This window comes from Megascapheus bottae, chromosome 22 (assembly GCF_031878675.1).
Source record: "Megascapheus bottae isolate mThoBot1 chromosome 22, mThoBot2.hap1, whole genome shotgun sequence".
Lineage (NCBI taxonomy): Eukaryota > Metazoa > Chordata > Mammalia > Rodentia > Geomyidae > Megascapheus > Megascapheus bottae.
Window position 1 is genome coordinate 35,068,420 of NC_143530.1, and position 27,470 is coordinate 35,095,889.

General features: G+C 41.2%; 1 protein-coding gene across 1 annotated transcript; it reads right to left on the reverse strand.

Moving 5' to 3' along the window:
* Positions 1-1,308: 1,308 nt before the first annotated feature.
* On the reverse strand, positions 1,309-26,573 carry Mcur1 (mitochondrial calcium uniporter regulator 1). The gene is made up of 9 exons (XM_090356502.1): positions 26,171-26,573; positions 14,531-14,650; positions 11,232-11,335; positions 9,844-9,945; positions 8,767-8,808; positions 7,409-7,480; positions 5,029-5,082; positions 3,441-3,555; positions 1,309-1,908 (listed from the first exon to the last, which is right to left on the reverse strand). Exons 1-9 carry the CDS (start codon positions 26,556-26,558, stop codon positions 1,853-1,855), a joined length of 1,053 nt encoding a protein of 350 aa, XP_090212628.1. The 5' UTR covers positions 26,559-26,573; the 3' UTR covers positions 1,309-1,852.
* Positions 26,574-27,470: the final 897 nt, after the last annotated feature.

Sequence of the window (27,470 nt, forward strand, 5' to 3'; positions counted from 1 at the left end):
AAGAGGCTGTGGTATACTACAAATCAAATGCAGAGACTAAGCTGCTGGTGCTCCCTGCACTCGGGAACACTGCCAGGAACGCTTTCAGCAACCAAGTCTCGCACGTGTGTAATTTTAAAATACATTTAAAAATATTTTAGATATTAAAGTATGTGGTCAGGAAGTAAGGGCACTTCACCTTAAAGGTTAGGTTTTGAAACAGAAATGAGTTTGGCACTTGTTAAGAATTTATCGTGGAGGTGAGTGCCTGGGTTCCAGGCACTAAGCAAAGATGCCTCTCCAAGGTCCTTTCCTGAAGGCTGTCAACACCCAAGACTGTAAAATGTGTGGTCTTGACTGGGGACTCTTTCACTGGTGAGGGTGGGGAGAAAGAGAAGAAGATAAAATACTCCATTACGTGGGTTGATACAATTTCTGGTCTACCTGAAAAGGGATTTTAAGATTCATCTTGAGTTGTTATCTTGAACCCAGAAAGCACTTGATATTCCTTTGACACAGAGTTCAGTTTTCAGTTTGTAATAATGTCTCCTAAAATGACAACAAGCCATGCTCTCTAAAACTTTGGAATTATATCCAAAGGACAAAAGGATACTTATTGTAAGCAATGTGGTCAGTCCAGTGGCTGGGCGGAAGTTCACCTAACAATCTCATCAGAACCCTCCTATGGCACTCTCAAGTGGGCACAGGCTGAACTGTGTGAGAACTTGGAGACAGGCAGCCACAGGTCCTGACAGTGTCCCTGCTTCCAGCAAGCTGACTTCAATTACATCAGAACAACCTGTCACAACCAGGATCTGCTTGTTTTAGATACGCAGGGAAGGTATGAGGATAAATAAATTGCGAGGAGCAGTAAATCTAGAAAACTGGATTGGGCTGGGCACGAATGCTCTCATTTGGAATGTTACAACCCAAAAGGGCCAAAGTCCTGTGTATTCATTAATGTGTAGATTTCATCATAAAAATATGGACTCTGCATAGATCAGAAGGAAGGCTGAGTGCCTCTCTTGTAGACCTAAGCAGAGTTCCAAGCTAAGAAAGTTTTCTTAGTAGGTAATGGGCACAAGTGGAGTTCCGGAATTGAGGGAAAGGAAAAGAGGAAATGAGGGTAAAGGGAGACCTAGTATTCTAAGAGGTAAGAGAAGCTGAGTGTGGCAAACGCATGCTTAGAATCCCTGCACTTGGGAGGTGGAGGATGAGTCTGAGGTTACCTGGGCCACAAAGCAAGACCTTTTGTCTCCAAAGACAAACAAGAGTCTAAGAGCTAAAAGAGTCCCTGTTTAAATCACAACACTTCAGCAGGCAACAAGATTTTCTAGCAGGAAGGCATGTTCAAAGGAATCATAACAATACTAAGACAATGGAAATGAACAAAAAAAGTCTTTAAGTGCATTAACACAGCATTATGAACTATCAACTGAATACAATGGAAGCCATGTGGGCAAGGGGAATGGCTTGAACGCTATTCAGCAAGCAGAAGCTGATGCTGTGGGTTCAATTTCAATGCTTTTTCAGCACATAAAGCCACGGTGCTCTTGACATGGAAATCCCAAATCTTCTATGTGACAAAACATTGTAAACTGTAGAGAACTACATGAAATATTTACTCTGGCTTGCATCACAGGTTAGACCAAGTTCCCTGGTTCCACTGGGTGGCATCTTCAGGGGATGGTCCACGAGGGGATGTGAGGGATTACTGTGGAATCTTGATCTTGGTTGTATGCCCATAAGTTGCATAAAAATAAATAATATGCAAGTCAAAATCAGGGTTTGTAATTAGAAACAAGGAAAAAAGCAGGCAACAACCTGGTATTCTTAAGGCAAACAATGGAAACCTCTTTAAGTTGACGCTTTATTATATCCACAAGCGATAAAATCCCAGTGCTACTGTTAGGCATGTAAATACAGACCCTGTAGGAAGAAATAATTGAGAGTACTATTAGTTGTATGAATGGTAACTTGAAGGAACTGGACTTCCCCCCTGCTTTTTACACTTTCAAAGAAAAAGATGATTTAAAGCATCTATTACGAACACACAGGAAGTCATCACCTATACATCAAGAAAATAAATAAAAACTAGAAACTCAGTTTACTTACTACTGATGAGTCATTTTTCATGAAACACCTGCCTATTAAAAAGCCCACACTGTATACCTTGAAATCATTCAATAATCATTGAAACATTGAAATGAACAATATTCAAGAATAACTATTCAGTACAAGTGCAGAATCATAAAAATTCTGTGGTTACAAAGTATATGTATGTGTACTATGCCAGGAGATACATTTTAATATAAAGAGCAAAATTTCACTATAACTTAAAAATATTTTATTAATCCAAAATGGTAAATCTGATTTGGGAAGCCAGTTATGGTAGTACACACTTATAATCCAGGAGTTTTCAGAGTTGAAGACCATACAAAGAAACCACATAAACAAATCCCCTAGAACAGATTTGAAATAAAAGTTAATTTTTTTTTCTTTTAAAATAAAGGTTAACTAAATTTTCATGTCTTATTTTGGCTTAAAAAAAAAGTCTTGAAATAATTTTGTAAAAGGAGTGTCACCAAAGGAAGCAGAAAGGCCATAGGTACACATCCATAAAATGTCTCCTGCATTGAGCCGGGCATGGTTGCTCATGCCTGTAATCCTAGCTACTCAGGAGGCTGAGATCTGAGGATCACAGTTCAAAGCCAGCCTGTGCATTAAAGTCTATAAGACTCTTATCTCCAATTAACCACCAGAAAACCGGAAGTGTTGTGGCTCAAGGGGAAGAGCTCAGGGACAAGACTCAGGCCCAGAGTTCAAGTCCCAAGACTGACGACAAAAAAAAAAAAAGAAAGTCTCCTGCATTGAATTCCTCTAAAATTTCATGTAGCCATCATCTGCTGACAGAATCTCACTAATTATGAACTAAACAATTAAAAATTATTAGCCGGCTGATGGTGGCTCATGCCTGTAGTCCTAGTTACTCAGTAGGCTGAGATCTGAGGACTGTGCTTCAAAGCCAGCCTGGGCAGGAAAGTCCATGAGACTCTTATCTCAGAAAGAGCTGAGAATGGTGCTGTGGCTCAAGTAGTAGAATATTAGCCTTGAGCATAGAGAGACTTAGGGACAGAGTAGCCTGGTGGTAGAGTGCTGGCCTAGCAGGCATGAAGCCCTGGGTTGATTCCTCGGTATCACATACAAAGAAAAAACTGGGAGTGGTGCTGTGGCTGAAGTGGTAGAGTGCTAACCTTGAGCAAAAAGTGTCCAAGGATAGAGCCTAGGCCCTGAGTTTAAGCCTAGTATTGGCAAAAAAGGAAATGTGTTACCAAGAAAGGAAACATGTGGATTAAAGTACGATACTCTGGGAAATCTAAGATGCTTTCAAATTGAAGAGGTTTTCAAACATGAGAGAAATTGATGACACCACCAGTCATAGATTTATTCTTAAATCTTACCTGCTAAATATTTGATAGTATCAAGCTTGTGTGCCTCAAGCATGGTTTTTAGGCCAGCAACCTCAGTTTCTATCTTCCTGTCAGTCTGGGTCAAAGCGCGGTCTTGCTGGGCATGCTTTTAAAACAAAGAAGTGCAGAGGATTAGCTCCTTCTGCTGTCAATCAAGTTCTTTTCCGGCAGGTGCAGTCACAGAGCAGTCTGGAATCAGACTAGGGGCTGGAGTTTAGTCTTGGTTTTATTATCCTCACGCCTGGCTGCGTCTGCCCAGACCCTTAGTCTCATGTCTCCATATCTTTCTGTTTGGGAAAAAGGAAAAAAAGTACCATTGGCCCTGTCTTCCTAGGGGCTATTTAAAGAATCAAGTGTGAACATGTATGTAAAAACTACAGACTGCTTTCAAAGTGCCGCAGCATTAGGAGTCTGGGTTGCTCCCATCCGTTGCTGGACCCACAGTGAAGGCGATGCAGCCAGCACTGCAAGGTCTTTGTGCTCATTACGATCCTACTTCTATTCATGTCTTTATAAGCCTTCTTTTCCACAGTTCAAATATCAAGTATTTTTATTAATATATGGCTGGTCTACCAAGGGCCAATTTGCATCCTTCTCCAAACATAATCCATTGAAACAGGCTATGCTGATTAGCCCCCAAAGGGCAGTTTGGCTACTGTTATAAAGAGGTTATACTAATGCATAAAAATATTGAGAATGCTGCACTGAAAGTCCTAAAACAAGCAAGTAGTTTCCTGTGGTTACCAATTCAGGCACACAATCAGGAAGTGGTGTGAGTGAAAAGTGCTGCAGGACCTCATCCTTGTGGAGGCCTCACTGTCAGGTGCCAGAGAACACAGGAACCATTGTTTCTTTGTGTATATTTTCTGGCACCAAAACCCCAGTGCCTGCCTGGTGCATGCTAAACACATTCTACCACTGAGCTACAACCTCAGTCACAAGGTAACATTAGTATGGAATAGGAATAATACACGCCAGTAATTAATTTCCACTTCTTGTTCACTGATAACCATTGAGATTTAAACCAGTCTTAAGGTAACATTGTAAGACCAAAAAATTCTATGACCTTCAACTTCTGGGTACACATTCAAAAGAACAAACAGCCAAAGATGGATGCAACCATGCCCACTGACAGATGAAGAAACAGAATGTGGGATGTACACATAATGTAATACTATTTCAGTCTTAAAAAAAATGAAGTCTGTCATTTGGAACAACATGGATAAACCTTGAAGATACCATGCTGACTGAAGCAAGTCTGCTATAATTCTACTTAATAAAGTTATCTATAACAGTAAAATTTATAGGGGAAAAAGGTAGCATGGAGGTGGGTAGGGGCTGTGGGAGGAGGGGATGAGGATTTGGTTTTAAGTGTTAGTTTCAATTTTTGCAAAATAAGTGCCATTTACTTTACATATAAAAACAATTAAGAGGGTAATTTTTATGTTGAGTCTATTCTGTCACAGTGAAAAACCATCCCAAGATTCTGAAGGCCCGTAAGATAACCACACAAATAACAGTTCGCCTCACATGGCAAGACAAATGAAATGACAAAGAAAAGTCAAGTAGCATTTCTTACCAATTCCACTATTTCTGTTCTCAGTTCCAGCAGCTTCTTTTCATTCAGTGAATACTGCAACAAACAAGAAACATGGGTGAGACCCTGATCTACGCTCCCCAGCTTTCTCTGGGGCCTTACATATCCTCAGTGCCTGCTACAACATGTACCAGCAGAACACTGCCCTGGTTAGTGCACCGCCCCCTCCCCCACACCTTTCAATCTGTTACTTCTACTTGGTACTTCTACCCATGGTTTTGGTGTGCACAATTCTTTCTGTCACCTGTCACTTCTCTGATGGCTTTCTCATCTCTTTGTGTGTTGAACAGCACTTCCTGAGACCACTTTGATGGATGCTGAGCCATACACATTTTGATTTTGGCTTTGTGAGGGTTGAAAATGGTGGGGAACCAACTTGATGCCATCATAACTACTTGCAAAAACAGGTCACTATTGAGGCTCAGAGGAAGAGGGGGAAAATGAGCTCCAACAATTACTGTTCTGTGACAAAGATTGTATGTTTATAAAACACAACATAACATACAAGGAATACATGAAACCATCACATGCTAGTTCCGATAAAAACATTCCTCCTCTCAAACTTACTTGGGGATAATCTTTGCTAAAACCCTAAGATAAATAAGGGATTTTTGTCTCTGTTTTTTAGCATCAGTGAAAAGATTTAGTATAGTTGACACTAAAATCGAAATCAGACTTCTCTCCTTAGAAGTGAGTATCTAGATTTAACTGGACAAATGACAACCAGTACTTGATAAAGACGTAAAAGTTTTGAATTAGCATACATTTGTAGTATGAGAGGATTTCCTTGTGGTATTTTTTTTCTTTTTTTTGCCAGTCCTGGGGGCTTGAACTTAGGGCCCGGGCACTGTCCTTGAGCTTTCTCCAGATGTTCTACCATTTGAGCCACAGTACCACTTCTGGCTTTTTCTGTGTATGTGGTAACTAAGGAATTGAATTGAGGGCTTCATGCAGGCTAGACAACTCTCATCCTCCTCCTTGTGATATTTCTTTACATGCATACAGTGTACTTTGGACAAATTCACTACCTCTACCTGAAAAAAGTTTAAGACCCAAATTAATCAATGTTTTAGGGGAAAAGTTAATGCTCTGAGACATCTAAAACTTTTCTAGCTATAAAATGTTCTCTTTTGACTACCAGGAAAATAGATTGCAAAAAGAACAGTGTTTAGAAGTAAAAAAAAACGTAACCCCCCAAACCTTTAAGCACCACACTAAGGACTGCACACAGCAAAGAACTTCATTATATAAGGCAGGTTTCAGACCAGTAGAGCACCACGAGTGAGATTACCACCAGAGGGCAGCATGGAACTGCATGTTCACACATCTTTAAGCCCTCCTTGCAGTAACACCACCCTTCCATAAAGCCTACATCTTGACACTTGCTAAGGTATTTAAAGTAACACCTCTGTGGCTCTAGGTCTTGGAACCCCAAAGCAATTTCTATGTGATACTACATTCCCCTCCCCCACCCCCAGGAGTAGATAGTGAGAACACATCAGATCCTTGTGAATGCCAGAAAGTGCTTAAACACCATTATGCCTTTGGGACTAATCTAAATTTACATTATTTGTTAACCAGAAGTCCTCTTCACCAGTCCTCCTCCTCCCCCAAGCTGCACAATGTGTTACTACAAAGCAATCTACAGGGGATTACACAAGTATGTTCCCAATTAGGCTGGCAAACCATAGAAAATCACTGCTCAGTCTCCTGCATGTATTTTCTGCCCGGCTTTGTTAGCTAAGGGCACATCATTATCTTCATAAATCAAACCAATAATGCTTTCCTGTGGAAAAAGTTAGGGGTTTCTCTTTTTATATATTAGACATATACGGATGGTCACCAGGTGTTCAAAATGCTACCTGGCTAATCGTCGTGGCTGAAAAGTTTCATCAGGTTACCAAGAGGGTAAGGTAACATAGACACAATTATTATTCTACATAATGAAGCTAAATGTAAACCCTTCAAGTCCACAGCAGTCCCGACACAATTGCATACTCGTCTGAGCTTCAATTTCATCTTATCATCTGGCACACTTTGAAGGTAAATTGTGAGAAATAACACAACAATGAACAGGTACAAGCACTTTCCTAATTGTGTACCCAGTTGGTATTGGTGAAAATTGCTCCAAATGGCCTGTTTCTCATTATGACAAGAAAGGGGCCTTCCTGAACTAACCAATAATTTAATTTTAGTGTTACTTCTAAAGGCATCAAATTCAAACCCTAACTCCAAGCAGAATTAAGGCCTTTAAATTGTGTCTAACACCAATAGATGTGTAAATGTTTAACAATACTTACAACCCAGCATTCAATCATGAGAAGAAATTAACTCATAATCTACTGTTAATAAAGGCACATACCAATTCTTTCACTCTGCTTTTTTCTAGGTTGAAGTCTAACTTGGTATCTGTGCGGACTTTGATCACTTCATCCTGGTCAGAGGGCAAATGACAAAGACAGGGAGAAATCCTGAGTAAGAAGTCCAAGAAGCCCGGGACCACTTGCTTCTTCTCTCTAAGGGAGCCATTCCAGGGAAGGAAATGGGGCTGTGGCCTGATGATGTCAGGGGGGAGAGGGTAAACTACAACTGAAGTCAACCTAGCCTAGATGGAGTAGCATTGCTATCAACCTCAAGGCTTGCCATAAAATCCCCCTTGAGGAATTGCTTTATGAATAAAGCAATTTCTGAGACCACTTGGAAAGCTGATATGCACTCAAATATTAAATTCTGGGTTAAATAAAATCATCTGTTTAAAGCTCATCAAAATCTTTTATAATGTCAATATCTTTTATACTTAAAAAAAAATTAAGCCAGGCATGGGTGCTCACACTTGTAAGCCTAGTAACATAGGAGGCTATGATCTGAGGATCTAAGCTCAAATATCTTTGAGATTTTCCAGGTGGGAAAGTCGGAGACTATTATCTCAAATTAACTACTAAAAAAAAGCTGGAAGTGAAGCTGTGGCATAAGTGATAGCAAGCCCCAGTACTGGTGCACGTGCATGTGCACGCGCGCACACACACACGCGCGCACACACACACACACACGCGCACACACATACACACACAAATAAACACAACGAAACAAAACTGCTGGCCTGGTAAACACTGAAGAAACATATGCAATTCTCTACAGGCAGTCTCTATTTGGCTACTTTTGAATGATATTAATTTTAAAACTAATTTAACCAGTGGTGCATAGCTATAATCCTACCATTTAGAATCATGATTTGGGGCCAGATTGGATTACACAGTAAGATTAAAGGGAAGAAGGGGAGGAGAAAAAAAGAACATCACTCTTACTAGAATGCTGTTTTCTTAATGAATTTGGATAGACATTGGTAATTTACTTATTGGCTGTGTCCCAATGTGTACTTTAACTTTAAAACAAAATTTTATTACACAAAGTTTATCACATTTGATTTCTCTCTACTTTATACAAATTTTTCTTACCCTCTGCAGAAAGGCTGCTTCTGAACTTCTCATCTAGTGATGGTAAGCACTAAAATCCTGATTTTAACAGAGTAGTAGCAGAAATGCCTCAGTGACTGGAGTTGAAAGCAGTATATTGGTACATGGCTTTTGCACCCCCAGTGTGTACTTTTGAGGCATATTATACAATCATTCCACATATTTAAGTTTTTAAGAACATGTATTTCTGACAAATTTTATTAGTTTATATTATTATAAATGAGCTTGCAGACAAGGAGAATCTTACCATTACTTGTTGTTTTAGCTGGTGTAGCTCAAGTTTTATTTTCTAAAAACAAAACAAACAGAAGTAAATCAAAGATATTTAGGCCTGTAATCCTAGCTACTCAGGAGGCTGAGATCTGAGGATCAAGGTTCAAAGCCAGCCACGGCACAAAAGGATCTGAGACTCTTATCTCTAATTAACTTCAAGAAAATGGGAAGTAGGGCTTGGCTCAAGGGTAGGTCCATAGCTCAGGGACAATACTCAAGCCCAAGGGGTAGGGTGATAGCCTTGAGCTGAAGAGCTCAATGACAGCACCCAGGCCAAGTTCAAGCCCCATGATCCACCAAAAAAAAAAAAAAAAAAAAAGAAAAAAAGATATATTTAGAAAGAGGAAAAATAAAAATTGTGCAAATAAGCAAATATTACAACATTAAGATTTTCACCTCCTCTTACCACAAACCTAACTATATTCAGAACATAAAGTAACAACAGCTAAACAATGCACAGAAAGACTGTAAGATTATTTTTAATTCATCTTGCGATTACATAAAATGATTCACTGTCACTTTGGTGAACCCGCTTTCTTTCACATTTTCTTGAGTTTTTCTTTCAACTAACACTGTCCTCAAATGGTTGATTTCAAAGGTGGTTTTGAGAGTTCAACATTCAATAAGCAGTTCCCCCTGGGAATCTAAATAAGGCTGTAAACAAGAATGAGATGCAAAGAGAGTACTAAAAAGAGAGAAAGGGATATTTTGTAGCACCACCTTTCTATAACAAGCTGAGACTGGGAACAACTGTAGCACATATCCCAGGGGAAGGCTGCAGCACAGGAGTATTAGACCAGACAATGAAAAGTGCTACAAGGCACTCCATTCACTTGCAGTAGTAAAGCTCCAGAATAGTTCAAAGTAGTGTCATGGGTGGCTTCCTTTGGGAGAAAGGACTAGAAAGGATGCAAGCAGACCTCTGGGCGTTGGCACTCATATGCCCTGAACTGTACATATAAATTCTCTATGGTGGACACTTACTTGTGTGCTCTTATGTACATGTAGCCCAATGTCTTTAAGGAAATCTCATGAATGCTCTGTAGTTTACCTCATTTTCTGCTCTGAGGGCTGAAAACTCACTCTTTTCCAAAATAATCATATCCTTTTTCACATTGGCAATCTTGGACATTATTTGCTGAAGAGTGATTTCCTAGGAAAAGAACAAAAACATATTCGAGTTTAGCCCAAATCCACCTCCTGTGTGGTCCTCATGTGCCATCATCTTAGTAAGAAGTTAGAAGAAGGTAGACCAAGAGGGGGACCTAGAAAGGCCACCCTCCATTCTGACATGAGAAGACAGAACACACATAGCAGTAGCAATTCCAAGTAAACTACACTTAAGGAGAAGGTGGCCAGTGGCTTCAAGAATATGACACTGTAACCATATTCTGGCTACACCTGCATTTATTAAAGTAGTCTCAACCAAATAATCATTTTTCAAGTACAGTAAGCTATCAACCACAGTAAGTTTTTCTTTAAAGTATTATTGTTATTATTAAGGTACTGTAAAGAGAGGTTACCTTTTCACAACTCAGGTAATGTATACGTTTCTCTTCTGGATAATGTTTCCCTTTCCTTCTCTCTCCCACAGTTAAGCCAAATGAGCTATTTTGCTCAGAATAAATATTTTAATACTACTATAATTAGTTTTCCCCTCAACTACATTAATTTACTATATATGTTTCTTATTTCTTTTGCGGTGATATCTAGAGTTTGAACTCAGGGCCTTGCACTTGGTAGGCAAGCATTCTACTACTTGAGCCCTGCCTCAAGCTCTTTCTGTCTTTTTTTTTTTTTTTGTGCCAGTCGTGGGCTTGAGCTCAGGGCCTGAGCATTGTCCTTGGACTTTCTCAAGGCAAGAGCTCTACCACTTGAGCCTCAGCACCATTTCCGGCTTTTTTTCTACGTATGTGGTACCGAGGAATCGAACCTGGGTCTTTGTGCATGCTAGGCAAGCACTCTACCACTAGGCCAAACTCCCGGCCCCAATTTTTTTAACTTTTTTTTTTTTTGCCAGTCCTGGGTTTGAGCTCAGGGTCTGAGCACTGTCCTTGGACTTTCTCAAGGCTAGAGCTCTATCACTTGAGCCTCAGCACCACTTCTGGCTTTTTTCTATATATGTGGTACCAAGGAATTGAACCCAGGTCTTTGTGCATGCTAGGCAAGCACTCTATCACTAGGTCAAACTCCCGGCCCTCTTTCTGCTTTTCAGGTAAGGTTTTTTCACTTTTCACCTGGAGTCAGTCTTGGACCATGAACTTCCTACCTGTTTCCTGCTTACCTGGGATTACAGAAGTGAATAACACTTAGGTTTTTTTTTTGAGATGAAGTTCCACCATGCCATGCTCCCTATATGCTTTTCAAGAGAATATTATTCAGCTAATTACACTGACATTAATTACAAGTAATATAATGCTTTCAGATTTTGAAGCTAACCTGCTGCATTTTGGTGACCATATCTTTGTAGATGATATCCATGTTGGTATCCATGATCTTGACCAATGCAGACACAACGATTTCTGCTTGCTGAGTAGTAAATCCTAAGCAAGCACACAAATAAAAACAATTAAGATCCACAAGAATTGTAGCTGTCAGAAAAAAAAAGTGAACGTTTTCCTGTGAAGGACTAGAGTCAAAAGCAAAAGGAAGGCAAGGTGTCGCTGGAGGGTAAGGAGACTGTGTCACAGACTGGGATTTGTCATTGAGTAGTATTAAACATCTGAGTGTTTTCCATATAAAAACAAGATGGTCTGGCCGATATCTCTAAACCTCTATCCCAGCTATCAGAAACTATTGTGACCAGAGAATAGCTGACATGATAGGAGGGGCCTACAATTCAATGCCAAGGGAGAAAGAGACTCAAGATTACAGATACAATTATTAGTTCAGCAACTTAAAGATAGTTATTTTCATTTTTTTTAATCTCCTGGCAGTGTTGGGATTGAACCCAGGGACCTATGTATGCCAGACAAGTGCTCTAACACTGAGCTAGATCTCAGCCCTTATTTTCTTTATATTTGTCTGTATCGTCTGAATTTTATATGATGGAGAGTCTAATTTCTTTAATGTTTTTTTTTCCATTCATGAGGCTTGAACTCAATGCCTAGGTGCTGTCCCTGAGCTTTTCTGCTCAAGACAAGTGCTCTAACACTTGAGCCATCGTTTCACTTTTAGCTTTTTGGTGGTTAAATGAGTCTCACAGACTTGACTGCCTGGGCTGGCTTCAAACCATGATGATCAGATCTCAGCTTCTAAGCATCTAGGATTACAGATATGAGCTACTGATGCCTGGCTTGTTCTTTTAATATGTGTGTTAGTAGATGAAAATGTCCTAAATAAGAAAGCTCAATTATTTTATTCACATAAATCAGATCATTTACTCTATAAAGCTTAAAATGAAAATCTAGTTATTAGTTTAGTTAATGTTAAATGACAAGCCAGTTTTACATTTTTGTCCACCTATTCTTTCCAGTTACATTCTGGGGACCCAACATTGAGAAGAGAAGTTAGCCTTTGCTTCCTAACAGATAACACAAGGGTAAGAGGCTCAAACTCAACAACAGATGAATTGAATACTTAGCAGTTCATCCAGCACTATCACAGTTTAAAAATATCAACACTGCTTATTTTTTTCTTCTATTAATAAGGACTTTCATTAGTGTATGAGATTAAGCATGGGACTATGATTACAAAAAAAGCAGTCACAGATGAAAAGACTAGGCCCTTCTCCTGTGTCTTATTCCAAAGTCTTTTTTTTTTTTTTTGCCAGCCCTGGGCTTGAGCTCAGGGCCTGAGCACTGTCCTTGGACTTTCTCAAGGCTAGAGCTCTACCACTTGAGCCTCAGCACCACTTCTGGCTTTTTTCTATGTATGTGGTACCAAGGAATCGAACCCGGGTCTTTGTGCATGCTAGGCAAACACTTTAACCACTAGGCCAAACTCCCGGCCCTTATTCCAAAGTCTTAATCTGCTACTAGAGCATACCCAGAAGTGGGTGGTCCACCAAAATGTCATCACAGTGTAGCTATGGAGTGCTGAGTTTTTAGAGCTGTTTTCTGTGCAGCCTTAAGTTTTTTAAAATAAAATGCTTTCAGTCCTGGGACTTGAACCCAGGGCCTACGTACTATTCCTGAACTTTTCTTTTTTTGGTCGTGGAGCTCGAACTCTGGGCCTGGGTATTGTCCCTGAGCTCTCAACTCAAGGCAAGTGTTCTACCACTGGAGCCACAGCGCCATTTCCAGTTTTCTAGTGGTTAACTGGAGATAAGAGTCTTATGGACTTTTGTGCCTGGGCTGCCTTTGAACCTTGATCCTCAGATCTCAGCCTCCTGAGCAGCTAGGATTATAGGCATGAGCCACCAGCGCTCAGCTCATTCCTGAGTTTTTGTGCTCAAAGCTAGGCCTCTACCACTTTGAGACACAGCTCCATTTCCATCATTTGGTAGTTAATTGACATAAGAAACCAGGCCCTGATTTCAAGCCCCAGGACTAGGGGGAAAAGGGGAGAGGGAAGGAGGATGAGAGGCAGAGAGGTTTCGGTGAAAAAGGCCTAATGTTCAAGTTTAGCAAGAAAAGCTAGCTAAATTATGATATGGCACTTGATAGTACACTATGTACACTGATGCATTTAATTAATTCAATGATTGGGATTCTCAATAGGACCAGAGTATAGAAGAAACAAATAGGAACCAAGAGTGGGGAAAGGGCTTCTGCAGCTAAGGAACTTGAAGGGAGGTAGAAGTGGCTGAATTGGATCCTGGCAGAGACTCATCTGAGTGCTCTTTCTTAAGGGAGAAAAGCACATCTGCCCAGAGTGAAGGAGGCTATTCAAATTCAAGCAAGTACAACTGGGTAAATAACTATGCAATGGAGTAAAAATAGATATATTTATGTTTCAAAGGCATAACCTAGGTTCATTTGAAATCCTCTTAACATGCGAGGGAATGAGAATTTCAAAGTGATAAATGTGTCTGGGTCTCAATATGAGAGGCCCTTCCGTTCCAGATGCACTTTCAGTTGCAGAGAGCGATACTGCGAGCATGGAGAGGTGTAATGGCTATTCAGCAACATCTCCATCTCATAAAAGCTTGAAAAGCACACAGGATGCACAGTGACAGAACTGCCACTTCTGTGCTTCAGATGCGTTGTCTCAGGAATCATTTTTTGAGTTTTGCTGACTTGTGTCCAAATTTTTATCTCACATTCTACTTCTAAAGCTCTGTTATATAAATTTAGTTTACTATGACAAAGAGAAAAATGTGTCAAAGTCTTCATTATATTCATGAAGCAAAAATGTCCTTAACCAGGAGTTTGGACTAGTGGTAATTGCCTAGTATGCATGAAGACCCACCCAGGTTTGATTCCTCAGTGCCACATACATAGAAACAAAGGTGGAAGTGGTGCTGAGGCTCAAGTGGTAGAGCTCTAGTCTTGAGAAAGTCCAAGGACAGTGCTCAGGCCCTGAGCTCAAAGCCCAGGACTGGCAAAGAAAAGAAAAAAAAGAAAAAAAGAAGATTAAGCTGGGCTGGTAGCTCAGGCCTATAATCCTTGCTAATTTAGGAGGCTGAGGTCTGAGATGAAAGGAAAAAGGAAAAAGAAGGGAAAAGAAGGGAAGGATGATTGATCAAAACTCTGCTCTAAGACCTAAAAGTCAAAGAGAAATATGAGGAAGTAAACAAGTAGAATAAGAAAGAAGTAAAGGAGATATCCCAGGCCCCCAAGGAGAGAGAGCATTACCATTTTCTTCCAGGAGGCATACTAATGCATGAGTATCAAAGTAGAGCTTCCTATTCCCAGCAGAGGTGAAATCTCTCCTCATGTGTTCCAGTTGCAGGCATCCAGCAGACAGGCTTAGCTCTGGAAGGGAAAGGAGGGGAAATTCAAAATACACTTAGTGCTAAAGAAAGCATTCTGGGATACTCTTTAATACTCTGGAAGCCTAGCTAGTGTGTACTCTATGTATCTATTTATATATGTATGTTTCTCTATGTCCATGGTGGTGGTATGGGAGTTTGACCCAGGATCTCAATCTTGCTAGTCAAGGACTCTACTTCCACACTTCCAGCCCTTTTTTGTTTCTGTCCAGGGCTTGCATCAGACCACAATCTTCCTACCTTTGGCCTCTTTAGTAGCTGGAATTTTTCTAATTTTTTGCTGTGGTTGGCCTTGAATCACAATCTTTCTGCTGAGTCGTTGGAATTGTGGGCATGAGCCACTACCCCTGGCCTTCAAATAACCTTTCTCTATTTTTCGGTTGGTCGTGGGGCTTGAACTCTGGGCCTGTGTGCTGTCCCTGAGCTCTTCAGCTCAAGGCTACTGCCCTACTCCTGGGCCTGGGTGTTGTCCCTGAGCTCTTCAGATCAAGACTACAACTCTATCCCTTGAGCTGCAGGGCCACTTCCCATTTTCTAATGGTTAAGTGGCGATAAGAGTCTCCAGGTTTGTAGTGCCTGAGCTAGCTTTGAACTGTGATCCTTAGATCTCAGCCTTCTGAGTAGCTAGGATTACTGGTGTGAGCCACCACGCCCTGCACCTTTTAGAAAACAAAAACAACAACAAAAATCCCTTTTGTGTTCATTTCCTGGAGTTCATTTAGATAATTTAAATAATGTTTTAATTGAGATATAATTCATACTCTCCACAAGTCACTAATTTCAAGTGTAACATTCAATTGTTTTCAATATACTTAAATAGTTGCACAATCGACACCACAATTAACTTTCTAATACTTTGTTCACCCAAAATTAAACTATTTCAGCCATCATTCTCCTTATTACTACATATATAACCCCTAATCCATTTCCTGTCTCTACAGTCTGCTCACTCTAGAGAGATTTTGTATGAATAGAATCATACAATATACAACTCTTGGGGCTGGCTTTATTCACTTCATAAATTGTTAAGTATCATCCATGTTGTAGAAAATGCCAGTTCTTTGTGTTGATGAATGATAATTCCTTTTTATGGCTAGGACAAATTTTGAATTACATGGGCTGTTTCCAATTCTGTTGAGTACATACCTAAGTGAGGAACTGCTGGATTACATGGGGACCACACTTCACTGTTCTAGGAACTGCTGGGGGCATTCCCCCAAATGGCTGTACTACTCTACATTTCCACCCCAGCAGAGGAAATGTCCTTTATTAAAACTTGCTATTTTCTGTTTCGTAATCATCCTACTGAGTATGGTGTTTCATTGTGGTTTTAATTTGCATTTCTCAGACTGCTAAAGATGCTGGACATCTTGTCTTGTTCTTTCATTCTTCCCCCTTCCCTTCATCCATCCCTCCCTCGCTCTCTATCTCTCTTTCTTTCTTGTCATGGGGCTTGAACTCTGGGCCTGGGGGCGCTCTCCCTGAGCTCTTCAGTTTAAGGCTATTGCTCTACCACTTGAACCACAGTGCCACTTTTGGCTTTCTGGTGGTTAAATGGAGATAAGAGTCTCATGGACTTTCAAGCCCGAGCTGGCTTTGAACTGAGATTCTAAGATCTCAACCTTCTGAGTAGCTAGGATTACAAGTGTGAGCCACCAGTACTGGGCTTTGTTTTGTTCTTACTGAATACTTTTATATCTTTGGGAAAATGTCTACTCAAGTCTTTTGCCTATTTTAATTAGGTTTTCTGAAAGAGCTCTCTATATATTCTAGACACGAATTCTTTTAACAGATGATGATTTGTAAATATCTTTTCTTATTTAGTGGGCTATTCCTCCTCCCATCCCTACCACCAGGCAAACAGTGTCTTTTGAAGCATGCTAGTTTTAAAGCGACATGTTATCTGTTTTTCCTTTTGTTGCTTGGGCTTTGGATGTCATGTAAGAATCTACTGAAATCCAAATACACGAAGATTTACATCATCATGTTTTCTTCATTCAAGTCTTTGATCCATTTTGAGTTAATTTTTATATTATTCTGTCTATATATATCCAGTTGTCCCAGAACCATCCTCTACTGGTCATTCTGGTAGAAAATCAGTGGATTGTCTGATATATCTCTCTGGGCGCTCCTCTGGATCCCACAGGTCTCTCTACGCCTGGCCTCTGCCAGTGGCACACTTTCTTCATTACTTGTAGCTTTAAATTTTAATATTAGGAAGTAAAATTTACACTTTATTCTTTTTCATGATTGTTCTTTTTTGATTGATGCTGTCAAAGTCTGCTGAGATTTTGAGATGGACTGTGTTAAAGTTGTAAATCTGTTTTGGAATGATGATGTTACTGCCATCTTAACAATACTAATAAATTAGAGAAATGGACCTGGTCTTTCTACTGATTTAGGTACAAAGCAACAATATACTGTATTTTTCTGAATGTATATTTTATACTTTTTTGTTAAATTTATTGCTAAATGTTCTATTTTTTGATGTAACTACAAATGAGATTATTTTGATTTTGGATTGTGTGTAGCTAATGTATAAATATGTAACTTACTTTGCATACTGATCTTGTGTCTTGCTGAACTTGTTTCTTAGTTGTAAAATAATGGATTCCTAACCATTTTCTATGCTCAAAATCTTGGTATCTTATTTACCAATAACACATCAGACAAATGCTTAATATCCAGTATCTGCAGGGAACTCAAGAAACTAATCCCTCCCCCCGCCCCCCAATCCAACAAACCAATCACAAAATGGGCAAGGGAACTAAAGACAGACTTATCAAAAAAGAGGTTAAAATGGCAGAAAAGCATATGAGAAAATACACATCATCCATGGTCAAAAAGGAAATGTAAATAAAAACAACCCTAAGATACCACCTTACCCCAATTAGAATGGCCAAGATTCTGAACTCAGACAATGAGAGATGCTGGCAGAGTTACGGAGAAAAAGGAACCCTACTGCATTGCTGCTGGGAATGTAAACAAGTTCAGCCACTCTGGAACACAGTGTGGAGGTTTCTTAAAGAACTGAAAATAAGGGGCCGGGAGTTTGGCCTAGTGGTTAAAGTGATTGCCTAGCATGCATGAAGACCTGGGTTCGATTCCTTGGTACCACATACATAGAAAAAAGCCGGAGTGGTGCTGAGGCTCAAGTGGTAGAGCTCTAGCCTTGAGAAAACCCAAGGACAGTGCTTAGGCCCTGAGCTCAAGCCCAGGACTGGCAAAAAAAAAAAAAAAAAAAAAAAAAAATCTCTTCGGGGGGGAGGGAAATGGGTACCCAGACATGTGAAAGGGTATCAATGTATGTGAATTAATGCACCTTCTATCTGGCAAATATCATGTAACCCTTTTACTAATTACAATAAAAAAAAATTAAAAAAAAAAAAGAACTGAAAATAGGCCTTCCCTATGATCCTGCCATACCACTTCTGGGCATCTGTCCTGAGCATCATAACCCAAGATATGATAAGGACACCTGCTCAGCTATGTTTATCTCTGCACTATTCACAATAGCCAAGCGATGGAAACAATCCAGATGCCCTACTGCAGATGAATGGATACAAAAAATGTGGTACACAATAGAATTCTATATAGCCAACAGACAAGATAAAATGATGGCATTTGCTGGAAAGTGGATGAAGCTAGAGTGAATCATGTTGAGTGAGATAAGTCAAGACCAAAGGAACAAAAGGTGCATGGTATCCTTAATATGTGGCTATTAGATCCAAACAGTACAAGAGCGATGACTCAATATTTGCGTACCCAATGTTATGGACATGGTATTAGAAATATAAACATAACTACATAGACATAAAAATTTATGACTCTATAGACATAATGTTTTATTACATTAATATGTATCTATAACATACAAACCCTCAGCTTAATTTTAATTATGTTCTAAAATCTAAGTGCCAGTGATTGTATATAGAGATTCCCTTCTTGAATACTTGTTTGTTAAACATGTCATTTGAAATATGATGTAAAAATCAATGTTAATAAATTTTTTAATTAAAAAAATAAATGTGCCTAGAGAGAGAGCTCAATGGTAGAACAACAATTGCCTTGAATATTTAAAGCCTGATACGGATCCTTCCCTACCAGAAAAAATATATGGATTTGTGTAGCTTATAGAAAATAAAATTGATCATTGCATTATTAAAAAAAATCTTGGTATCTGAGAACAGTGATAATTTTGTCTCCTTTTCAGTCTGGGTGACTTTTATTTCATTTTCTTGTCTGTTTTTAGCTAGATCTTTTGAGCACAAACTGAAGAGAAGAACAAAAAAAGGCAATCTCTTATTCTTGACCTTAGAAGGAAAATTGTTTTTTACTAAAGAGCTATAATAATAAAAACAGTTGGTACTGGCATAAAAATAGGTCTGAATGGGTACCAGTGACTCATGCTTGTAATTCTACTCAGGAGGCACAGAGGATCACTGTTTGAAGCCAGTCAGGGCAGGAAAAGTCCCTGAGACTCTCATTCCAATTAACCATCAAAAAAGCTAGAAATAGAGTTGAATGATAGCCTTGAATACAAAAGCTCAGGAACAGTGCCCAGATCCCGAGTTCAAGCCCTAGGATTGGTATGGGTGCACACACACACCTGCACTAAGCCTAAAGACCAATGGAATGGATTTAAATACTTACAAATGAACCCATATTTGATATTTGAAAAGGGACCAAAAATATCTACTGGAAAAAAAAGACGGTCTCTTCAACAAATGGTTTGGGGAAAGTTGGACAACCATATATAGAAGATTGAAATTGGACCCATCACCTTGCACTAATATCAACTCAAAATGGATCAAAGACCTCAATATTAGACTTAAAACCTTCAAACTACTATAAGAAGGTGTAGGAGAAGCATTATAATTTATTGGCATAGGCTGTAACTTTTTTTTTTTTTTTTGCCAGTCCTGGGGCCTGAACTCAGGGTCTGGGCACTGTCCTTGGATACTTTTTGCAAGGCTAGCACTCTGCCATTTGAGCCACGGGGCCACTTCTGGCCTTTTCTGTATATGTGGTACTGAGGAATAGAACCTGGAGGGCTTTGTGCATGCTAGGCAAGCACTCTAGCACTAGGCTACACTCCCAGACCTAGGCAGGAACTTTTTGTTTAGAGTTCCAGGGGCTCAGCAAATTGGAGAGAGACTCAAAGAATGGGACTGTGTCAAACCAAAGAGTTTCTGCATGGCAAAGGACATAGTTACTAAGCTTAAAAAGGCTGTCTACAGACTGAGAGAAGATATTTTCCAGTTATATATCTGACAAGGGCCTAATATCCAGAATATACAAGGAGCTCAAGAAACTAACTCCCCAAATTAATAACCCAATTAATAAGTGGGAAAGGGAGTTTGAAACAGAGACTTTTTAGAAGAAGTAAGAATGGCCAGTAGAGGCTGGGAGTGTGGCCTAGCGGTATAATGCTTGCCTAGCATGCACGAAGCTCTAGGTTCAATTCCTCCGTACCACATATATAGAAAAGGCTAGACATGGTGCTGTGGCTCAAGTGGTAGAATGCTAGCCTTGAGAAAGTCCAAGGACAGTTCCTAGGCCCTGAATGGAAGCCCCAGGACTGACAAAGGAAGAAAAAAGAAAAGAATGGCCAATAAACACATGAGGAAATGCATATAGCATCCTTGACCATAAAGGAAATGCAAATCAAAACAATGCTGAGAACTGAAATTCCATTTTACCCTAGTAAGATTGGCTAGCATCAAGAATAAGAACGCCAACAAATGCTGGCAGGGATACAGGGGGTGGAAGTAGGAACTCTACTATACTGTTGGTAGGAATATGAACCAGTGCAACCACTCTGGAAGGTAGTTTAGAGATTCCTTAAAAAACTAAATGCAAAACCATCCAGTGATACCATTCTTGGGCATCTATCCAGAATATTACAAGTCAGGATATGGTAACGACACTTGTAAATATATGTTCTCTGTTGTTCACAATAGCCAAATTATAGAAATAGCCCAGATGCCCTATAATGGATGAGCAGATCAAGAAAATCTAATACAAACACACACATACACACACAATAGAATTTTACTCATCTATCAGAAAAAAATTATGTAATTTATAGGGAAATGGATGGACTTGCTCAGAGACACAAATAATGCGTGTTTTCTCTCATATGTGGAAACTAGATCTAAGCTGTGAACATACATGATTACAGTTTTATGAATATATACACAAACTGAAGGATGGCATACTTCAGGGAGGAATCCCAATGGTTTAACTCCTATGAACAACGAATGAACTTTTCAACAATATGAACACCAGGAGTCAGGGTAGAGTAGCTATCAATGGCTCACACCTGTAATCCCAACTACTTAGGTGGCTCAGGATCCTAGTTTGAAGCCTAGCAGGGCAGAAAAGGCTTGCAGACTCTTATTTCGAATTAACAATCAAAAAGCCTGAACTGGAGCTGTGGCTCAAGTGTTAGAGCACTAGCCTTGAACAAAAAAGCTCAGAGACAGTGCCCAGGCCCTGAGTTCAAGTCCCGGGACTGGCATACGCATACACAAATGAGTATCAGAAAGTGGAAACATGTTTAGAGAGGAGAGTATGGGGAGGGGCACACACATGGCAAAAGGAAGGGTGAGCAAATGCAGTAAGTATATTCAATGTATATTATGTAAAAATCAAACTTGAGGGTAAGAATAAGGGGGAAAATAGGGAGATGATAGAAGGGGTAACCAATATCAAAATGAATTGTACTCATAACCTGATTATATAACCTCTTTGTATAATTACTTAACAAGATTAAAACCAATCCAATAAAATCTACCTATTAAAAACCTGTCTCCAGAGGGGGCTCTGGCTTGGGGAAATTTGTAGAAATACAGCCTGCGGATGATGTCATTTACTTGTCTCGTCTTTTTTCTTGGAAAGCTGTGATTCTCTAAAGGGGAGACTCAAACAACATGTTCCTTTAAGGTACTGAAGCTTTATTCGCATATTTATTTCAGATCTTGATTTTTTTTCCTCTTCTCTCCATTAAACTTGAAAAGGGTAAGCAGGAAGTGCAAGCTGCAGCCTGCCATCTCCAGGTCCCTGCAGAGACTTTGTATTTTGAGAAACTGTATTGACTGTACAGATTTTATTTATGCATTAATTTAATGGGGTCTGTAAATACTGCCATATTTTTTAACAACATTTGGGGACATAGGATCGGTTTTAATATTTTAATGGTGATGGGTGATCTGTGACATATCTTTAAATTTTATTCAAATATACATAGGGTATGAAGAATGAAGAAAATAATGTGGCTTCTTTTATGGGGTGTAGCAGGTTCTATTTAATTCGAGCTCTCTGTCCAAAAAAGCAGTAAGTTTGTGTCTCATTCCTTCAGGGCTGAACTCTTTTTAAGATGAATGTGTGGTGTAGCTTGTGTGGGTGACATGGAAATTTGGAATTGAACTTTGTGCTCAGAAATGTTCCCCAAGTCATTGTTGCATTTCATTTTGTTTTGATGGAGGACAAAAGGTGGGGCAGAAACGGAGGGGAGAAGGGGGAATAAATGAAGTCATGGTATTCAGTAGGCACTATGCAAGAAATGAATTATGCGACTTATAGGTAGGGATGGGATGGAGAAACTGGGGAAAAATGAAGGAAGGGATGACATTGTCCAAAAAGAAATGTACTCATTATATGACTTACAAAATGGTAACCCCTCTGTTGAACACCTTAATAATAACAAAAATTACACACACACACACACACTTGGGCCTGGAGTATGACCTAGTGGTAGAGTGCTTGCCTAGCGTGCACAAAGCCCTGGGTTGGATTCCTCCACATCACATACATAGAAAACTCAGAAATGGCACTGTAGCTCAAGTGGCAGACTGCTAGCCTTGAGCAAAAAGTGTCCAAGGAGAGTGCCTAGGTCCCGAGTTCAAGTCCTAGGACTAGAAAAAAAAAGTTTAAAAAAATTAAAAACTTATTTTGTTGCCAAGTGCCAGTGGCTTGCACCTTTAATCCTAGCTACTCAAGAGGGTGGGACCTGAGGATCAAGGTTGGAAGCCATCCGGGGTCAGAAAAGCCCCTGAGACTCTTAGCTCTAATTAAGAGAACTCAGGGACAGCAATTGGGCCCTGAGTTCAAGATTCAGGGCTGTCACAAACAAAACACCAATCTAGAAGATAGATTAGAGAAAGAAGAGAAGTCTGTTAATTCGAAAACTGAAAGTTTCTTCAGCAAGTCCTTGTGATAACTAGAAATACACTTCTGCTAATCAACTACCACTCTCAATCCTTCACTCCCAAATTCTCTTTACAAAACCTCGGCACGCAGGTGACATTGTAAGGCACCTAAGATCTGATGCTTCTCTGCAGCCTAGGGTAGTCATTGCCAAACCATTACCAGTTTGGTGAGAGGACAGCAATGTGGTCAGTCAGCATCAAGGTAAGTGCAAGAGGTGCGATGATCTTTCCCTTCACTCCATTTGCTGACAAAATATAAAACTGCAATGACCAGTATTCTATGATTAAAAACAGGCCCTTATCGTCAAATAACCACTGGCCTATTTAACCACACAGGTTCCTTTCCCAGGCACACCTGTCTTCCTGATGTAGCCCACTTGCATCCTTCAGCCTTCTAGCCACCATTGCATGGGGTAAGCTTTGCTTAGGTTTTGCGCCCCATTTCCAACTTACACTTTTAGCATTACTGACACCCTAGGCAATTTGTGTAGGTAGTTTACTAGGCACATGTTTGTTCCAGTTTACTAGGCACACGTTTGTTCCAGTCTGGCACGGCATCAGAAGTTATGATTCTGCTTCCTTCACTAAGGTAAGGGAGCAGCTTTTCCTGTATCCTCAACTCAGTACCAGTAGCTGGATCACAACACTCATTATTTTCTTTTTCTTTTTTGTCTGTCATAGGGATTGAACTCTGGGTCTGGGCGCTATTCCTGAGCTCTTCAGCTCAAGGCTACTGCCCTAACCCTTAAGCACTACTTCCTGTTTTCTAGTGGTTAATTGGAGATAAGAGTCACATTCTTTGGTGCCCAGGCTGGCTTTGAACTGTGATCCTCAGATCTCAGCTTTCTGAGTAGCTAGGATTACAGGCGTGAGCTACCGTGCCTGGTTCTTTTTGTTTTTTTTTTTTGCCAGGGCCTGGGCACTGTCCTTGGACACGTTTTTGCTCAAACCTAGAGCTCTATCACTTGAGCTACAGTACTACTTCTGGCTTTTTCTGTGTACATGGTATTGAGGAATCAAACTTAGGGCTTCAGGCATGCTAGGTGAGCACTCATCACTAGGCTACACTCCCAGTCCCTCATTACTTTATTTCTGTGTTTGTATCATCTATTAGTCCAAGAAGCAGCTAGTTTTACTCATTTAATTTGCGTGTGTGTGTGTGTGTGTGTGTGTATGTGTGTGAGATAGGCTTTAATTCAGAACCTGAAGTCTCTAGGCCTTTTGTTGGTGGTGTTGTTACTGACAGGTGAGCCACACCTCCAGTTGGCTGTTACTCATATTTTATCTTTAGCATCTAGCAGACAGAATGACATACATCAATGCAACAGTACTTTACTTTTATTGCAAATAAACTGTAATAGTTTCTAAGTCCCGGATTATGGGAGTGTCTAGAAAGTCATTTTGAGATTCATTCCTTTTCCTTTTCATCTCGTCTTCTCTTTTCATACAAATAGGCTTGTCTACTGAGACCTCTTTGTTAGATCAATGACAAAGTTATAGCTTCTAAAGTTACAAGGAAGAAAGTCCACAAGTAAGAAGGCCTGCCCAGCACAGAACAGAGTGAGCAACTGAAAGTACTTCCCAAGTGATTGTCTAGGCCATTTCTCCCATAATGGAACTCTGTGGGACTGCCCCACGGGTCAGGAACCTTGAAAACATGAGTCACTCTTGCCTTGTCAAGTGTCAAAGGTCATTTCAGTCCCTGATTCCTTGTTTCCAATAATAAAATCATTCAAATAATTTAAAACTACCTCCGCATTTCTATTCACACTCATAAAACAAAAATAATTACACAATTACTTTCTAAGCAAAACCTAAAGCTGGTTTTTACACGATGGACTATTTTTTTTTTCCTAAACCAACAAGAATCAGAAATAAATACCAAGCTATTTCAAAGAAACACAGCCTCTGGAAAAGTAGGGATCTGGAAAAGTAGGGAAAAGGGCTGGCCACTCCCCACCTGGCACTCTACTCCTGCTGGGTGAAGGGAATGTCATTTTGTCTTTTATCAACACTGGAGGATACAACAGTATTTTGAAGGCTACTGATAATTGGGAAGCAAGTAAATGGAGTTATGTGAAAAAGCAATCTAATTCTCCAGGAGCATATATCAACATATTAAACAGTATTAAAAACCTACAATTACAAAATAGACCCAAAGTTAGCCTTTAGTGATGAAGAAACCAAGTATACCCCAGACACTAAATTCAGTGTTAGGCTGAAGGCAAAAGAATAAGTGCTGATTTGGTGATGACTAAAGGGCACCCCTACTTTCTTCCAGTCTCCCCCCTCTCTGTCAGCTGTGTGGCTTGAACTCAGGGCTGAGCACCTCCCCTAAGCTTTTTCTGCTCATACCACTTTGAGCCACAGCTCTCCTTCCAGTTTTGTGGTGAGAGACCTTCTGGACTTTTCTGTCCCAACTGGCTTTGAAATGTGACTCTCCTATAGCAGCTTCCAGAGTAGCTAGGAATACAGGTGTGAGTCTTCTATGTGTCTACACTCTTCTTACAACTGAAGAACGAAACCATGCATGCTAAGACAACAGCTTCCTGACCAATGAGAAAGAAACTCTCTTTTGATCTCGCAATTTCAAATTGTACAGGGAAACGAATTCGAAGTTAACAGCTTGTCAGAAGCCCCGGGGAATAAAAAATATGTACTATATTCATTTCCAACATCTAATTCTCACAGGACATAGAGCATTCATTACTCTGCCAGCTGCGTTTGGCAGGCCTCTCATTTTCACACTCTACTTTTGCCTCAGCCAATGAATGGTATTATAAAATCCTGGATGCAACCATCACTGAGCACTTCTGTTAAGAAAAACAGGAAAAGGAAAATCTGGTTACTGATTGCGACGGACATTACCAATTATTCAGAACGATCCTTATGTCAGGGTTGCTGGTTAGCCCAAACAAGATTCACAGACAGACAGACACACACGTTTACTCCCTCGCCTCGGCTCCCGTGCAGATCCAGGGGTTACAGACGCCCTGCACGGACGCGGACGGCGCCAGGCGGGAACACGCCTTCGTGCCCCGCGGATGAAGGAAAAAGGCAGGCAGTCAGACGGTCCGAGAGCGACGCTGAGGCTTCCCCAGGACTTGATCCCCGGCGACACGCCACCGCCCGGCCCGCCCAAGCCCGGCCCGCGAGCCACCGCGGGTGACCGCGGGTGACCGCGGAGGACGCGCCCTCAGGACCCCCGGGCCCCTCCTCCGCGAGGCTCCACCCCCGCCTCCGTCCCGCCCCGCGCCCGCGCCGCCGCCTCCCCCCGCCCGGCCACTCACCTCTCCTGGACCCAGCGAGGACGGCTGCCGGGCCCGGGCCCAGGTGAAGGGCGCCTACCGTGCCCGCCGAAGACGGCGGACACCGCCAGGCGCCGCCGCCGCCGCCGCCGCCTCCTCCGCGCCCGGCCGGGGTCACGGCGGGCCCGGGTCGCGGGCGCGGCACGAGCAGGAGGAGGAGCAGCGGGGACGCACGTGACGCGCCGCCGCGGGCCGCCCGGGCGCGGGGCCGCAGCGCCCCCAGCCCGCCGGGGAGCGGGGAGACACCGCGCCGGACCCCGGCTCCGCGGGCGCCCGGGCTTCCGCAACCACCGGAGGGCAGGAAGAACGGAAGCCGACGACGGCCTAGCGAGAGCTTCGGCCTCTCGCCCGTGACCGAGCCGCTGTCCATCCCCGAGCCGGTCACAGGCCCGGGCGCGCGCTCAGGCCGCCCGCGCGCGGCCCAGGCCGGGAATTGATGGCGGGAGCGCGCCGGGTGGCAGCCTGGACCCGCCCCTTCCTGCTGGGCGCGCGCGCGCCGCGGGCGGGGCGGGCGGCGGTGCTGAGTCCCACGTTAACCCCGCCCCCAAGGTGGCCCCACCCACCCACCGAGCCACGCCCCCAATCTCTGAGCGCTCCTGGGGCTGTGTGAAAGGAAGCCTTGGCACTGGAGAACTGAATTGAGACCTGTTCCATCTCCATTTGCACATTCTTTACTCTGCTTTCCTTAAAACTACTGAGGATTCTGCTGCCCTTCTGAGTCCTGGTGGAAAGTTCTGGTCATCACACTGCCTTGAGTTTTACTGATTAACTACACCAGGCCGGAAAAACGTAGCTCTGTTACACCTTGTTTGGAAGCAGCGCTTTCATAGTACATTTATTTAATGGCTCAACTTTCAGAGCTTTTGTTATCAGATTAGAGTACCCCGAGATATTAGGAGCCCAAATCTGAGAATTTAAAACTTGGGGTATGAATATAAAATGAAATAAAAAATATATAAAGATAGTTTATCCCTCTGTAATCCTTGATTACTCTGTCAGTTCCAAGCTACTCATTCATTCATCCATTACCTTTTAAAAGCTAGCAACCTTAGCAGTAGAGTTTTGTACTTAAATGGCCATGCCGAAGGAAAGAACAAGAGAATCAAGCACAAGCTTTTCCAGAAACAAACCTAACAGAAAATAATGGCAAAAAGAATTGCTAAAAACATTTTTCCATATATTTTTATTGTAATTAATAGAAGGGTTACATTACATTCGCCAAACAATTAAATTTTTTTTCCCTTTTCTTGGGTGGTGGGGATTGAACCATGTGTCAAGCACA